The sequence below is a fragment of the Corvus moneduloides genome, chromosome 1, assembly GCF_009650955.1.
Source record: "Corvus moneduloides isolate bCorMon1 chromosome 1, bCorMon1.pri, whole genome shotgun sequence".
NCBI lineage: Eukaryota > Metazoa > Chordata > Aves > Passeriformes > Corvidae > Corvus > Corvus moneduloides.
The window spans coordinates 16,740,037-16,755,402 of record NC_045476.1 but is presented as its reverse complement, the minus strand read 5'-3'; the positions used below and the strand labels follow the sequence as shown (position 1 = coordinate 16,755,402).

Sequence of the window (15,366 nt, the reverse complement as noted above, 5' to 3'; positions counted from 1 at the left end):
TTGGGATAAGTTAATCTTCTATCTGTGGGTGTCACTGAGCCAAAAAGTCATTTGCCTTCTTGGTTGACACTTTTTTTCCTTTCAGTTTACACCATAAATTTAGTTGACTAAGTTAGGAATGTTGAATGTGAACCGTGCAGATCCTTTTCTAGTGAATACGTCACTCATCTACCCTAAAATAGGATGTCTGCCCAAGCCAAAATGATGAACATTTCATGTGGACTAAGTGTTGGCCAAAATGGGTTTCATGTTTTAGTCCTGAATACAACTTCTTCAGTGCTCTCTCTGGCTACGGAGCTGAATGAGAAGGAAAGAGTAATGGGCAAAAACATACTGTGTGCTGGAATGAAGCTCAGCCTTCAGCTCAGTACTGCAGGACCTTGGGCTTGGGATCATACTTCCCATACCTGGGAAATGATGAGATAAGCTGTGAATCTGCTAAACCAAACATACTTGTCTGGTGTGAGCAGCTGAGCTTCACCTGTGCGAAAGGGTGAACAGCTTTATTTGGCACAGATATTAAAATGCAAAACTGGAATAACGTATATGCATTTATTCAGAAGTTAAATAGGGCTCTGTTCCCACAGCAATGATAACTTGAATCCTTTGTGTACACATGGCATTTTCTAACACTGTGCATAGTGATAGCTGTCCTGCCTTAATATACAGTTTATGTGGAATGAACTGGAGTTAAAGTTGCTCTGGGAGCCATAATTTTGAGTTTCCTGACTTTCATGTGTGTAAAATCACATTCATAATGCCATCTTAACATGGTAAATGTGTATCTTTGAGACATGTAAATGACCACACAAGGAAATAAACACAATGTTCCTGTCAGAGTTCTGGATTGTCACTACACTGGAAATAAATAAAACCTTTTCCTTGAAAGTGTTCAGTTACTAAAATAGATTGTTTCACAGGTCATTCTTTCACTTCTTCTTGTGTTTCTGCCTTGTTCTTTATGAAAGATGGTACTGCATACATAAGCACTGAGAAATATCAGAAGACATTTTCAAGAGTTTAGCCTCCTAAGGACACGAAAATAAATAGAGATATTTTTTCAGGAAAGCTTGGTGTCATTTGAATGCTGAATTCTTTCAAAAAATGTGACCCTGAAGGTCAGCAAAAGAATTTCTGGGAGTCAAGAGTGGATTTACAGACAGGGAAGATGGTGAACAAGAGGTCTGTGGCCCCAATTAGCACTGTGCAGAGCAGCAATAGCGATAGAAAAGAGACTTCACTACTGTGCTTCTCCTCATTAACAGTACAGCTGCCACCAAGAGTGCATGCTGAACACAGCTGAAAATCTGGCTCTGGTTTAGGTGCACTAAAGGGACTTGGACTGGTTCTGAAAATGGGGCACTGACTGGGAGTGGTGTGCATTGGGAATTTGAAGTTTTGAGCTGCTTTTGTGAATATGATCCTAAGCATTGATGTTGAAATAAATTTTTTTTCTATAAAATGAGTGCTATTGTCTTTTTATATATTATGAGTTTTGGTACTGTATTCTCTAGGAATGGAATATATGAATTATTAATCTCCATCCAACTATAGGGAAGATGCATTCCAAAAAAAAAGACCTTATAGCCCTTCTAGCTATTGACTTGGGAAGAGTGTTATAAAAGAGGGAGTGTCTCTATGTCTGGCTAATCCTGCACGCTCTGTTTCTCTGGGCTTTCTCTGTGCCCCATAAAGATAATTGTGCTCACTGGCACTAACTCCTGGCATGAGCATCCAGCAGGTCATGCCTGTGAACAGTGTGAGCTGTTTCCCTCCTTTACCTCCCAAACATGATTTGTGAAAGCAGCAGCAATATCATCTGCTGCCCATGTGTACTCTGGTCCTTTCTGAGCCCACAGTCATCTCCTGGGAGTGCAGAGCAAAACACTAACCAAAATAAGTCAGGGACTCAGAAGGTTGCAGTTCTGTTGAGGCAGTAACATTGTAAATCATAGAGTAATTATTATTAAAAAAAAGAGGAAAGCCATAAAGCTAATGGTTTTAAGATGGTTGAAACAAACAGCTGACAAAAACTACCATATTTCATGCAGAGGAGTCAACCCTCAGACACAGCTGACCCCCCGGATTCATAAAGATTTACACCCAGTGAATACACACCCTGCCTTGGAATGACTAGGGTAATAAGATTTTCTCTTTCAAGCATTTTCATGCATTTTCCCCATTCCAAAGAATTATGGTGAACTTTCTGATGCAAGTAAAAATCACAGGTTATGAGCTATATAACAATGAATTGTTTCTCACCTCTTTTGAAAACTTCATAACGGATAGAAAATCCTGCTCCATGTGTCTCATAGTCGGAAACAAATTTAATAAAAAGATATGGTCCTGAAGACACTAAAGGAGGGGGAGCAATTTTTCCACAGTACTTTCCCCATAAGCGTCCTTCAGCATTATCTCCATCAATCACTTCAACATAATCATACCTGGTAGATAAATGGAAGGAAGAAACTTTTAACTTCCAGGAAAGAAGAGACCTAATTAATTTAGAAACCATAACACAACATAGATAATCAAGAAAAATGCTAGCTTGCTTGGAAAATGCATTATGCTGAAAGATGTAAGCAAAATGAAATAATTAAAATGGACTACATTATGTCTGTAGACATCATCTGGCAACATGGAACTATTAGGAAGAATGGTGTCCATTATGCTTGCAGACAATGTCAGCTAAAGTAACCAATTAACAAAAAAAAAGGAAATCTCACAAGCACAATTCTGTATTATTAAATTGTGTTCCTTTGTCTGTGTAGTGTTGTTATCAATACATAATGCATAGCATTCTTTTCAAACTGTGAAGTTCTGTTATGAATTCAAAAATGTATTTTTGGCTGTAGCTCTTTATGAACAATACTTTGATTTCCATATGCTGTCCTCCAAACATATGTCCACAGAATAATAAATAAATCCCTAAACATTAGATTCTGTTCAAAAGTCCACCATGTTGCAGATCAGTGGTAGAAAAATCTGTTATTTTCCTTGTTATCTTCACAAATAGCTGGGAGCACATTACAAAATCCACGAGTCAGTCACACCACTTGGTTTTTCTCAGACAAAAATTGTTTCAATACAAATCATCTTTGCTTAGGTATTTGGATCAAGAAGTGTGCGTTTACAACATTCATATTTGTCCAGCATGTGATTGCTAGACAGACTGGGCTAAAACCTCTGTGATTATTTATATCAAACCTAAGGGCTGTGTAAGGAAAAGCATACAGTAACAAAATAATGATTGGTAGTAAAAGTTTGCCTGTGAGCAACATGATAGGGCTCCTCAACCCTGTCACCAGAGATGCCAATGTGTAGTGTCTGGTCTGACAGATTCGGTGTTCAAGGGCTGAGGAGAGCAAGCCCAGCAGGCTGGTGGTGCTGAACCAGCCCAGGGAATATAAAGGAGAATCAAAGTCATGGAGGCAGAAGCTGCAGGTGCAGACACAGGTCTGTTCTTAAGTTTTATTAGCAGATGATTTCACTTGACCTCATACGGGAAGGAGGATCAGACTCAATCTGTAGAATCCTAGAAGGTGGTGGCATTTGGAGCTTGGGTTGTGTCCTGCGACTCTTTCCGATGGGAGCAAAAGGCTCTTCCCTGCCCCTGTGTCTCTGTGTCTCAGCCACACTGCCCTTTCATTTAACAAGTTGCTGTCAGCCAGACAATCTCATTTACTTTTCATTATCTTACTATGACTGACATTAAAATGTTGCCATTAATTTGTTTAAACCTTTATATTCTACTGTTATGCTCACTGAAATGTTCCAAGCATATTAATATACAAGGAAGAGCTAAAAATGACAGGACAATAAAGTGTGTCTGGCATTTTTAAAGAGATCAAAGGAAAAAAATGTCTTCATGATGACCAATGTCATTTTTAACAACTCTGCTCCAAACCATCCAGGGCACATTACTTATGTTTACATGAAGTCCTGTGAGACAGCTGCAAAGATGATATCACTAGTTAAAGTGGATGGCTTAAGGCTCCTTAAATTAAAAATGACATTACCTCATCAGTTAAAATTGTGTGCCAGCTTTGGTGTATATCAAATAGAAAATAAAGCTGACACTGATGGAACTGTAAGCATTAACATATGTGAAATATTGTGTTAACCGCACTTCTTCTTATGTATTTGATTTTTCTAGTAGCAATTGCTCAGCTCACTAGCTTCACTGTCCCAGTGCAGACTGGTGGGAATACGAAGCGGAAACATGCATTTCTGAGATAATTTTACAGACACTTAAGTAGCCCATAGTTTTTAAAATTAGACTTCTTTCTCTAATGTCTTTATGATATGTGTATAACAGGATTTGAAAGTTAGGAAAAGAGTTGTAAAGACACCTCAGAATTGTTGGGGTTTTGTCTGGTTTGTTTTTTATTTTCTCTTCTCAGAAATCTCCGTAAAAATGCTAGCTCTAGGCTGCCTGCAAAACCTATTGAAAGTACTCAGGGATCCATGCTACGAGTTCTTTGATTTTTAGGAAAAAAAGTATCTTGAGAGTTTTAACAAGATGACCTTTCTCCAATAATTGACTGCTTGCTAAAGAGAAGGAGTAACCACGTAAACCCACAGCATCTGACAGTCTTTGCTCCATTTACCCCATGACGACACTATTTCACCAGCTTCCCAGGCACCATTCTTTGCTCAAGCTGCAACAGTAGATAAATTTTCAGATGGTATGAAAAAAATTAACTAAAAATGCTAAGCAACTTTTACATTCTTTTTTCCTTCATATATAAAGGAGATAAAATCAAAAGGCTTGAATTTGGTGTTTTTATTCTGCTACACCTTAAAAATAATCTTATATAATCTTACTAAGTTTTTCACATACAGCCAAAAAACAACTAACCTGTAAGTACCAATTTTGGTATTATATGAAGTAAATAGGCAAAAACCCCCATTCAAATTAAATTCTATCACTCTCCCAGTTTTCCTCCTTCATAGCAATAGCCTGCCTACACTTTCCAGTGTCCCTCGTAGTGACAGAATCGTAATTTATGGTGCTCTTCTTGGCAGCTGTGCAGTTGTAAATGACATAATTTGGTTACTAAAAGGATGTCTTCTAATGGATTTTTGCAAGTTATAGGTCATGCTGCCCCATGGAAGATTGGAGGATTTTTCAATTTTTTTCTTTCACTTTGAAAAGTTACTGACAGACAGAGAAGTTTAGCTGTGAGACAATGGGTAAGAAGTACAATTTGAAAAGAGGAAGCTTTAGAGATCAGCTCTACAACCTTCATGTTCTAAGGATCATGTTTTTCATCTGGCAGCTAACAAATGGACTTGGATTCTCCCACACTGGTGGCAACATATGATATCTGGGCTCCAGCAAATGAGTATCTGTATTATTTTTTTCTTAGAGAAATAAAATTACTCTGGATTTTACTAGTTTATACTTGGAAACCAACATCCTGCTGTCATTTTTGCACTTTTCAAAATCCTACCAGAGACCACAGCATATCACAAACAACTGGTCTTGTAAATAGGAGAAAGTATAGTCACAACTTGGAAATGGAGCTGCTGCCAAGGAAGCTCAGAAAGCAGCTTGCATGTCCCTCTGGACTTGGTAGCAGTTCTTTTCCATAAGTTTGTCAGAAGATGCTGTGCCAGGGATACAGTTGGCACATTGGCATCCCTGTGAGAAGACTGAATGTGTCACCTCCGCAGCACCCAGACAGACTTGGCACACAGCCCAGAATACTGAGTTTGCAAATTTGGATTTCCCATTTGGCAATTGTACACTCAGTTACTGCTGTCAATGGTGTGGCAAATATTTCTTGTAATTTTATAGTCCTTTAGGGCTTATGGCACAGAGATGTAAATATAAACACGGCGTTAATCACTGAGTGTAGTTTTGGGTGAAAGACCAGAGCACAAGTTCAGATGCGAAAACAGGAGATGCGTGCCCAGAAGAGAGGACAGTCAGTGAATATGTTCACGGAGACGCTTTGCCACGATGCAAAAATCATTTCCTTTTTGCTTGTCTGGGTCTTTCCAGATATCCCACTTCTGTTTGCACCCTGTGTGGTGTGCAAGGCCAGTGCGTCTCTTTCGGGTGGGAGACTGATGAACAGTGGTGCAAGAGCTCACACACACTTCCTGCTCCTCCCAGCTGGTGCCTGAACAGGCCATTATTAATTCTATGGTTTAGTAAAACCATGTCTGGGAGAGATGCACAGTGGAAAGATGAGGGAATCTAGAATTCCTCTACAAATTATTTAAGGAATTGCAAAAAACTTGTTCTTTCTTGGAAAGTGTAAGCTATGGTTTTCAGGAAAAGGCCAAGCAATACTTATAAAATGAGCCCTGGGCAGTGAAAAACATTAAGAGCTGCAGAATTCAAATTTTGATGATATTCCTAGTTCCAGTTTCTAGTAAGTGATAACAATGCTTACACTGGGGTTCAGTTCTGAACATGCTGCAGACCCCTGAAATGCACTACAGCATGTTGTACTGCAGAAAGTGGTGCAAGTGCTGGAAAGCCCTGCCTGCTGTTGGAGCCAGCCACTGTCAAGCTACGCTCTGCTTCTAACATGTTTGCTTATTACCAGGGCAGTGAGTCTTACGTATTTTTCCTTAAAAGATTCCTTCCCAAGAAATAGGCAGAACTACAACCAACTCAGCTGAAATCAAATATCTGCCATTTAATCTTATGAAGCAATCAGTGAAGTATATACAACTATAATTTACATCCAAGTATACTGTATTTTTCTGCAGCCTACTGTGATCTATATGGTTGTTATGAGTAATTTGGCTGTTCACCTGTTAGGATGAAAATTTTTCCAAGTCTCTCTTTCTTTTAACACTCTGATTCCACTAAAGCTGCTAAATTTGTCCCTGACATGAATTATCCATCCTGGTCAGACTATCATTGGTTCTGAAAATTTTCTTCTTAGTATGTATCTTTCTTTTGCCTTTATTTTATAAAGATTTTTTTAGAATTCCCCACAAGTCTCCACTTTAGTTGAACAGAAGGGCATCGCAAGAAGAAATCTAAATAAAGAGCTTCAAGTTGTTCTGCACTGTGGCTTTGTGCCCCATTAGTTACTGAGGGTTAGAGGTGTGGGATTTACTGCAGTGCTTGTGGCACAAGGCAATCTGTACACCAGAGCTAAAAGCTTAAAAACTGCAACCACTCGAGGGACACCAACCTTAATCCCAGTTTATTAGCAACAAGAAAAAGAAGTACATGCTATTAAAAACAAAAAATCAAGCACAGCCCTGAATGGGCTGATTTTCTGCCAGTAGCCTCAGCATCTGTTGCATTTCTCTTCATCTGAGCTTCCTCTGTGCAGCCTGACCACTCTCAAGGGCCTCTTGGTAAGGTAACCCCTTCAATGGGAATGGGGGGACTGACCCATCCTGTGAAGACACACCAGCCTTCCCTGTAACTGGGACTGTCAGTGCTGGTGTCTACACCAAGGGGATATAATTCCTCACATGTGGGCCTCACAAAACACCTTGATGGAGGTGAAAGCAGCATGCGGCCCTTGGAGGATCCTGGGTGACTGCTGTGTTCTCAGCAAGTCTCAGCAGGGCACAAGTGCTCCCTGATCACTGGGTGGCATGGGAACTGCAGGGTTTTTTCAATTTTAAGCCCTTTGCCAGTGTGCTTAGTGCCATGGGATCCTGCATGGTGTGTTCCTACCCGGCTGCTTGCTCCCATCACGCACTGCATTCTCAATGGAGAAGCCCTTCTCCATCTTTCCAAGTCATCTGTTGGTGTGGGCATGTCTTTGGCAACGAACCAACCTTCCTTCCTTCCCTCCTTCCTTCCCTCCTTCCTTCCCTCCTTCCTTCCCTTCCTTCCCTCCCTCCCTCCCTCCCTCCCTCCCTTCCTTCCTCCCTTCCTCCCTTCCTCCCTTCCTCCCTTCCTCCCTTCCTCCCTTCCTTCCTTCCTTCCTTCCTTCCTTCCTTCCTTCCTTCCTTCCTTCCTTCCTTCCTTCCTTCCTTCCTTCCTTCCTTCCTTCCTTCCTTCCTTCCTTCCTTCCTTCCTTCCTTCCTTCCTTCCTTCCTTCCTTCCTTCCTTCCTTCCTTCCTTCCTTCCTTCCTTCCTTCCTTCCTTCCTTCCTTCCTTCCTTCCTTCCTTCCTTCCTTCCTTCCTTCCTTCCTTCCTTCCTTCCTTCCTTCCTTCCTTCCTTCCTTCCTTCCTTCCTTCCTTCCTTCCTTCCTCCCTTCCTCCCTTCCTCCCTTCCTCCCTTCCTCCCTTCCTCCCTTCCTCCCTTCCTTCCTTCCTTCCTTCCTTCCTTCCTTCCTTCCTTCCTTCCTTCCTTCCTTCCTTCCTTCCTTCCTTCCTTCCTTCCTTCCTTCCTTCCTTCCTTCCTTCCTTCCTTCCTTCCTTCCTTCCTTCCTTCCTTCCTTCCTTCCTTCCTTCCTTCCTTCCTTCCTTCCTTCCTTCCTTCCTTCCTTCCTTCCTTCCTTCCTTCCTTCCTTCCCTCCCTCCCTCCCTCCCTCCCTCCCTCCCTCCCTCCCTCCCTCCCTTCCTTCCTCCCTCCCTTCCTTCCTCCCTTCCTTCCTCCCTTCCTCCCTCCCTCTACCCCAATTCTCCCTTTCTCCCTTTTTTCCTCAAATCTATTAAAATGTTCAACAGATCATTTCTCTGAGGATGGACATGCATACAGTTGAATTAGAATGAGCCGGGCCATGCAAACTCTGTGAGAAGGGAAGGTGGGAGCCAGTGCCCATAGCAGGAGGCTTTTAAACTGCTTTTGCTTGTACTGGATTCCTGGTGCAGATGCAGCCCCCCAAGGGAGACAACATATCATCTAAATCCCAGAGTTCTCTAGAGTGCTGGATATTTAAATACACAATTCGCAATCGATTAATGATTTGTAATTTACTGTCGGTTTGGGGGTCCTTTGTTTCCATTGGTCTTTTGTGAGCTGGTGTTTTTATGGTGTTCACCCAGGGCCAAAATTCACTGGAGTTATTCATACAAAGGTCCTGTCAACCTAAGAGATTTCTGGGAATAAGGCCATTGGGATTTGGCCACTGTTCAGTAATTTACTAATGCCATTAACTGACGGTGGGTCTCCATTAAGAATGAACTACTGAGGGTCTATTTTAGTACAAGACAATGCGGCAGTGAAAAAGAGAAGAGATGTAACAAAGACATAAATGAAGATCTACAGTTACTCACTGCAAGAGTTTAATTCCAACTAATGTTAGCAGCAGTCTTGTTATTACATTGGTTTCTGGAATAATTGAATGCATTGGGATTTGCCCTTTTGTTTAAAATTAAGCTCTTAATTCTCTGCTGAACAAAGGAATCTGAAATGCAACATACCTTAGCCAATAATATTTCAAAACCCAGAAGTAACAAAAATAATCATTACTATTTTAGAATAATCTGAGTATCCTTCACCTTATCACATGCTCCTGGTATTTTGGCTCATGTTTTTTGAGTACCTGGGACTGGCAGACCTGAAGATCTGAACTAAATAAGCAAGATTGTATCTGCACTTTTATCTATACAGCTCCACTGAGAACAGTAGCCAGATCTTTAGCTGCTGCAAATGAGATTAGCCCCTTTATGCCAATGAATCTAAGTCAGTTTACACTGATATATAGAGAGGGTGCAAGTGGTGACAGAATATTTTACCTTGTATTTACTTAGTTCTATTCTATTAATACCAAATAAAATCTGGAAAATTCTTCAACAGAAATGAGAACACCAGGATCCACTTTTGGAATATATGTAACATTGTCATGCAGAAAATGAAGAAGAACCAGAGGTTATAGACCGGGTTTTGCCATTTTAGTATTGCAATGTCCAAGGGAACTAAAAGTAAAATTCATCTGCTAAGGTCTTCAGCACATCTATCTGCAAAAAGCATTTCACCAATGAAAAGATTTGATCTTGAAGTTACAGTAAATTCCACTGATTTCACTGCTTGCCACATACTGTAATAAATTATAATATAATGATCCCAGTATATAAAAATGAAAACCTCTTCTGGGAAGAAACATTCAATTTTAAACCTCTTCAGTAAGGAACTTCAGTTCATAACTTTCTGGCATAGAAAAATGCTATCTTTTCATGGAAAAGGTTTCTCTCTGTCAAATAAGACAAATTTACAAATGCTTGACTTCCACTTTAAGTGGAGGAAAAAGAAACACTTAGCAGTTTAAAGACTTCAGAGAGGAAGGAGCTTTCTAGTGTCAAACTGGTGAAGTTTAGTATTTATAGGAAATTCACATGCCTCTAATTACTCTAAACCCAGTTCCCAAGTAAAATATGCCATCTGGAAGATATTAGAGTCATTTACAACTTGTTCACTTCCCTATTTCACTGCAAAATCTTACCTCTTGCCAACTTTCCAGTGTTCTCCACAAAATGAAATGCAGTCTAATTTTTACTGGTAGTTTAATGGTTACTTTATCTATGTTTAGACAGCTAAGGGTTTTAGAAACTGCAAAAAAAGTCACATTTCTTAAAAACTAACTTTCTTATTACTCACTGTACCTCAAGCTTTTCATGTGGATGTTTCAGGTGAGGGTTATACCTTGGCTTAGTTTAGTATTTAGCCACTAATTTGACATGGTTAGATTTGGAAAGATATCCTGTGTGATAAGAGAGAGAAGAAAGACGACACAAGCAGCCATCATGCATAAGAATAGGCTCTTGTAAGTCAAAAAAAAAATCCCAAAACTTGATTATATGGTTTTGTTTTTGTTTCTATGACCTCCCAAGAGATGCCCATCAATCAGAAAACTTCTTGTTAGTAGAGCAACTTCATCCAAGTATGCCAATCTGTTTATAAGTGAAGCTTTGCGACATTCCTCTGAGGTAAAGTTGTCATTCTCATTTTACATATGTGGAGACGGGAGAGAGAGACTGAGTGCCAGCAGTCTTGCAGAAATTTTGCAAGCAGCAAGGAATAAAGCTGAGATAGCTGGAACCGTGCTTTAAACACAAGAGCCCAGTCTAACCTCTCCTGAAATAATGGAAAGATTCCTAGTGGCTTCTGTGGGTTTCAAATAAAGCTTCTTAACAGAGGCTTGAAACTTGGAAGTTTTCCTAAGCCATAGAATGACTGGAAGAAGGGGCTGCAAAGTCTCACACAGAATCACAAATGTATTTCTGTAGGAGAACTAGACTAAATAACTTGCATACAGAGACTCATGCATGTATATACACTCACACTCACTGTACACCTCTATACTCATCAAACACTGTTTACATGTACCTAACTAGTTTAATGATTTGTGGTTGGATTAGTCCTGTGTGCATTCTGATTAGTCCTGTGCTGAATTCATGAAAAAGCCTGCCTAATTGGTAAGTTATAGAAGCCTTGGGTTTGCTTCCTCGAATGCCTAAAGAACAGAGAAAGAGCTGTAGCAAATGGAGATCAGAATCGGTTGTGATTTCTTTTTCTTTCCATGAAAGTAGAAAAGAAATGTTTTAAAGTTATGGCAACCTTATAGCACTCCATTTGGGAGTTTGGAACTGCTGATTAATTTGTAATTTTCCTTTGGGGATCTATGTAGTATATTAATCACAACCTTAGGAACTCAACTTTTAGAAGTATTAGGTAGATGTTAGTTTTTCAGAGAAACTGTGAAAGTTCTCTACATAAAATAAGTTCCACACTTTGGAAAATCAGGTATTTGTCCCTTGTGGGCTGTCTACAACCTCTCTGACCAATACCTATAATTAATGAAATGAAAAGAGGCTAAAGGAGAAAGGAAATTGCAGACATACATATCAGCTTTAGATCAGAAGTTATGGCAATTTTCTTCCATAGCAACCATGTCCTGAAGCTCTGTAAATACAGTAAAATGATTTATTTCCAGTTAGGAACTATATTAAGAGAATATTAAGGATGCAGTGTTAGGCACTTGGAGCTCAATGTTTCTCAGTGTTGTTCCCTTTGTTGTGATTTCTGCATCATGTGCCCTGTGGGCAGCCCTTGGGCCAAGTGAAAAATTCACTGTGGGATTAGTGTCTTCACGTACTTAGTCTGTAGAGATATAAATGATTGCTATGGGCCTTCCTTGCCTGAAAGTGTGACACATGTAAATTACTGGATTGATTTTTTGCTGAGACTATCTAAAACCTGTATATAGCCACACGATTAGGCATATGTACAAACAAGTGGAGTTATTGGAAAATGTCCAGATTTGCTTTTGAAACTTTTGACTTATCAGTGTTTCATCATGTGCATGTGTTAGAGCTTTTCCCATGGATTTTTATTGGGGAAAGGGGGGCCAGACTTTCTTGAGCTATCACCAAGGAAAAAAAGAGTTTGAACTACATAAAGGAGATCCAAACTTTCAAGTCTTTTCTGTATTGAAAACAGAGTCCTTAAGTGTGTGAGATACGTGGCATTATTAGGTAAATACTCATAATGCTGAAAAGACCTTTGGCAGACTGTTTTAACATCTAGATGAAAACCATCTCCTTACTTCTTTCTTATAATACAAACTTGGAAAGGCAAAGTGCCTGGCCACAACATCTAGGAGTGCTCTCTGGCACAGGAGGCACACAAAGCTGAATAAGAAACATTTGTAGTTCAGAGATCAACCCACTTACACCGTCTGCATGTTTCCTGGCGGGCCGTTATCTCAGCACAAAATAATTTGGTTGTGTACATTGCCACTTTAACAAACAACCCTTAAGCACATGACTAATATTTGGGGTTGGCAACTTTAAAGGAGCCCTGGCTTCATGAAATCTGAATGATACTTCCTAAGAGCAACGCAAGGAACATTTACTCAAGGATGGTGCTTTCAAATTCCAGACTTCTGATCTTAGTAAGTGTGGTTGAAGGGCTGCCTGAAAAAGTCCCACAGTTTGTCTTCCTCTGTTTTGCAACTGGGACATGTATGCATGCATGTGTGTGTGTGTGTGTATATTTTTATATTCTTTATACAAGAAAAGACCTGAATAATTTCAGATGCTTCTTCCCAAAGTTCATTCTCAGCCAGAGAAACAGCCTGGGAAACTCAGCCTGGAAGATGTTCATTTCAAAACCATTAAAGCAGATGAGAACAGGGAAGCAGAGTGGAAACCTCTATGCAAATTTAAACTACAGTAATTGCTACCAACCCTTTTCTATTAATTTGTTGTCTAATTTCAGTAGAGACATTATAAATAAAACTCCTGTTGATACCTTATGCATGTCCTTATAGGTGTAGTTTAGTTTTGCACGTATCAGTGTGTCAATCCAACAGGAGTGCAGACTTCTCCCTGAGATTCTGCTCTTGAAATCTGCATTAGGTAATTCAATATTACCCTCAGAATTATAATTTTCTTATAAAGTATGTGATTACTTAATATTTATTGCAAACAGATCATGATTTAAGCTGTTTCAGAGTTACAGTTCTTTGTTTTTGTAATAGAGCTCACAGTTAAACTGTACCAATTTGAAAGGCCAGTATATAAAACTTTGTCCCATTGAGCAACTTTATTGCCATTCTATTGTGTGTATCCTAGAATTGAAAAGTATATATAACTTAAATAAATAAAATATACCATAGATATTTAAAGCTGTTAAGCCTGAATTTAGTTCATTTGTATCCTATATCACAGAGAATGTCACAGTTTTTATGTGTTTTGTGACCTTATGATTTATATGGGTCTTGAGAAATAACTATGTGTTTAGAAAGGAGGAAAACAGTGGCCAATAAACATTCCCAGTAGCCTAAAAACAGGAACAGCTTGTTAGCTGAGGTCAGCCATATGACCCAGTGCCCAGTGAAACTGCATTGTTATAGCTGGAACGTGGGGCAAACCAGTCATGCAAAAAAACCCACCACAATGATCCACCTCTCATAAAAATGTCTTTCTTAGAAAGAGAGGCATGCGATAATGACTTACAGGAAGGAAAATGTGCACAGCAGATCAGCATCATCTCTGGTACAAATTTACAGAGTTTAGTGGCATTGCATCCGAGGTGCATTGCCCCACACTAATTTAAAATGGAAAACTAAGTGGAAAACCTACCAGAATTCACACATGTCTGCTAAAAAATATTGCATAGTTTTCTTCTGGTACTTAATACTTGTGAAAGCAAGCAGGGTAACGGACATACACCCAACACAAACACATACACAGCTCATGGGTTTCAGTAATTGGGACCATACTGCATACATGCGTGCCAGCTCAAATCCCCAGCGGGAGCTGCACAAATGTCAAGGAAGTATTCATTAAATGGGACCGAGTTTGTCTTCTTTCCACTTCCTTTTCCTCCCTCATCAGTGCAACTTCTTGAGATATACTCTCTCTTAAATCTGCTGAGCATTTGGACCTGTACTCAGTGGAGGCTAAATGTAGTTTGGAGTGGCATGGCTGTGAGATGACCCCTGCTTTTGAAATCAGGGCAGTGGAAAACCTAAGTCAGGACTAGCACACTCACAAAGAAATTGCTGCTTTTGAGGTCAGAAGTAAAGTTCTCCTAGAACCACTCTCCCATCCTTGTACAGGCTGCTTCGACAGCTGTAATCAAGGAAAAGACACCCTTCAGGAAAGAGCTGTTACCGGGTCCAAGAAAGTATGGATAACGATGTTGATACATCATCTGCATTTCATGGGTCAGGCTTCTGCCCTTGCTTTCTACTTAGAGAAATGGACAGTGTGACATGAGATATAATATATTACCCGACAGACCAAGGGGATCTGCAAGTAACTCAATGAATTGCAAACAAAAATGGTGTTGTATCTTCTTTCTTTTTGCAACCCACAAGGGAGTGGTGTTCTAAGTCTTCTTTAATTAATTACAATAAATAAGCCTTGAAAGGCAATAAACCATTATACAGCTGATGAAAACACTTACTCTGCAATTAAATGGATAAAATCCTGATTTGATGGCTTTTGTTTAGTTTACACTTTCAGTAGGTATCTATAAATGCTTTTACTTTTGGTTGTCTACTTAGTGGTGATAAGCACATCCAAGAGCAACCTGTGTAAGACTCTGTGGTATTAAGCATTGATTCTTTCCTCTCCCTCACTCCTGGCAAGCAGCGCACTAACTCAGACAGACAAGCCGTGAAATGTGTTTGGGCCGGATCCTCTTGTACGTGCAGAGAATCTGTGCGAGATAACGCCAGGCTTTCCTTCATGGTTTAATAATGCAAAAGACAGGCTTTCGCACACTAGGGAGAACAAGGTTTGTTTGCCTTGTGCATTCTTAAAGGTATAAATTGCCCAAAACAGTAGTAGGAAGTCTGGGAAGGAAATGAGATAATACACCATCCCTTTCCTCACTTTGAGCCTCCTGAGCAGGCTCACAGAGATGTCTGACTTGCACAGAGGGACTCAGGGACTCCTTTTGGCAGCACAGCCTCCATCCTTCTGTTGCAAACACTCCCAGTGCTGCATCTGAGGTGGTGCAGGTCCCGGGGTGCAGTGCT

At 40.0% G+C, this 15,366-nt stretch overlaps 1 protein-coding gene across 3 annotated transcripts in view; it reads right to left on the bottom strand.

Annotated features, from left to right (window-relative positions):
* Positions 1-15,366, bottom strand: part of NRP1 (neuropilin 1) — a 113,984-nt gene that overhangs the window by 64,283 nt on the left and 34,335 nt on the right. For all 3 annotated transcript variants that reach the window (XM_032100201.1, XM_032100210.1, XM_032100218.1), the window contains exon 4: positions 2,263-2,444. In XM_032100201.1, coding sequence (XP_031956092.1) covers positions 2,263-2,444 — 182 coding nt within the window. The remainder of the gene's footprint in view (positions 1-2,262; positions 2,445-15,366) is intronic.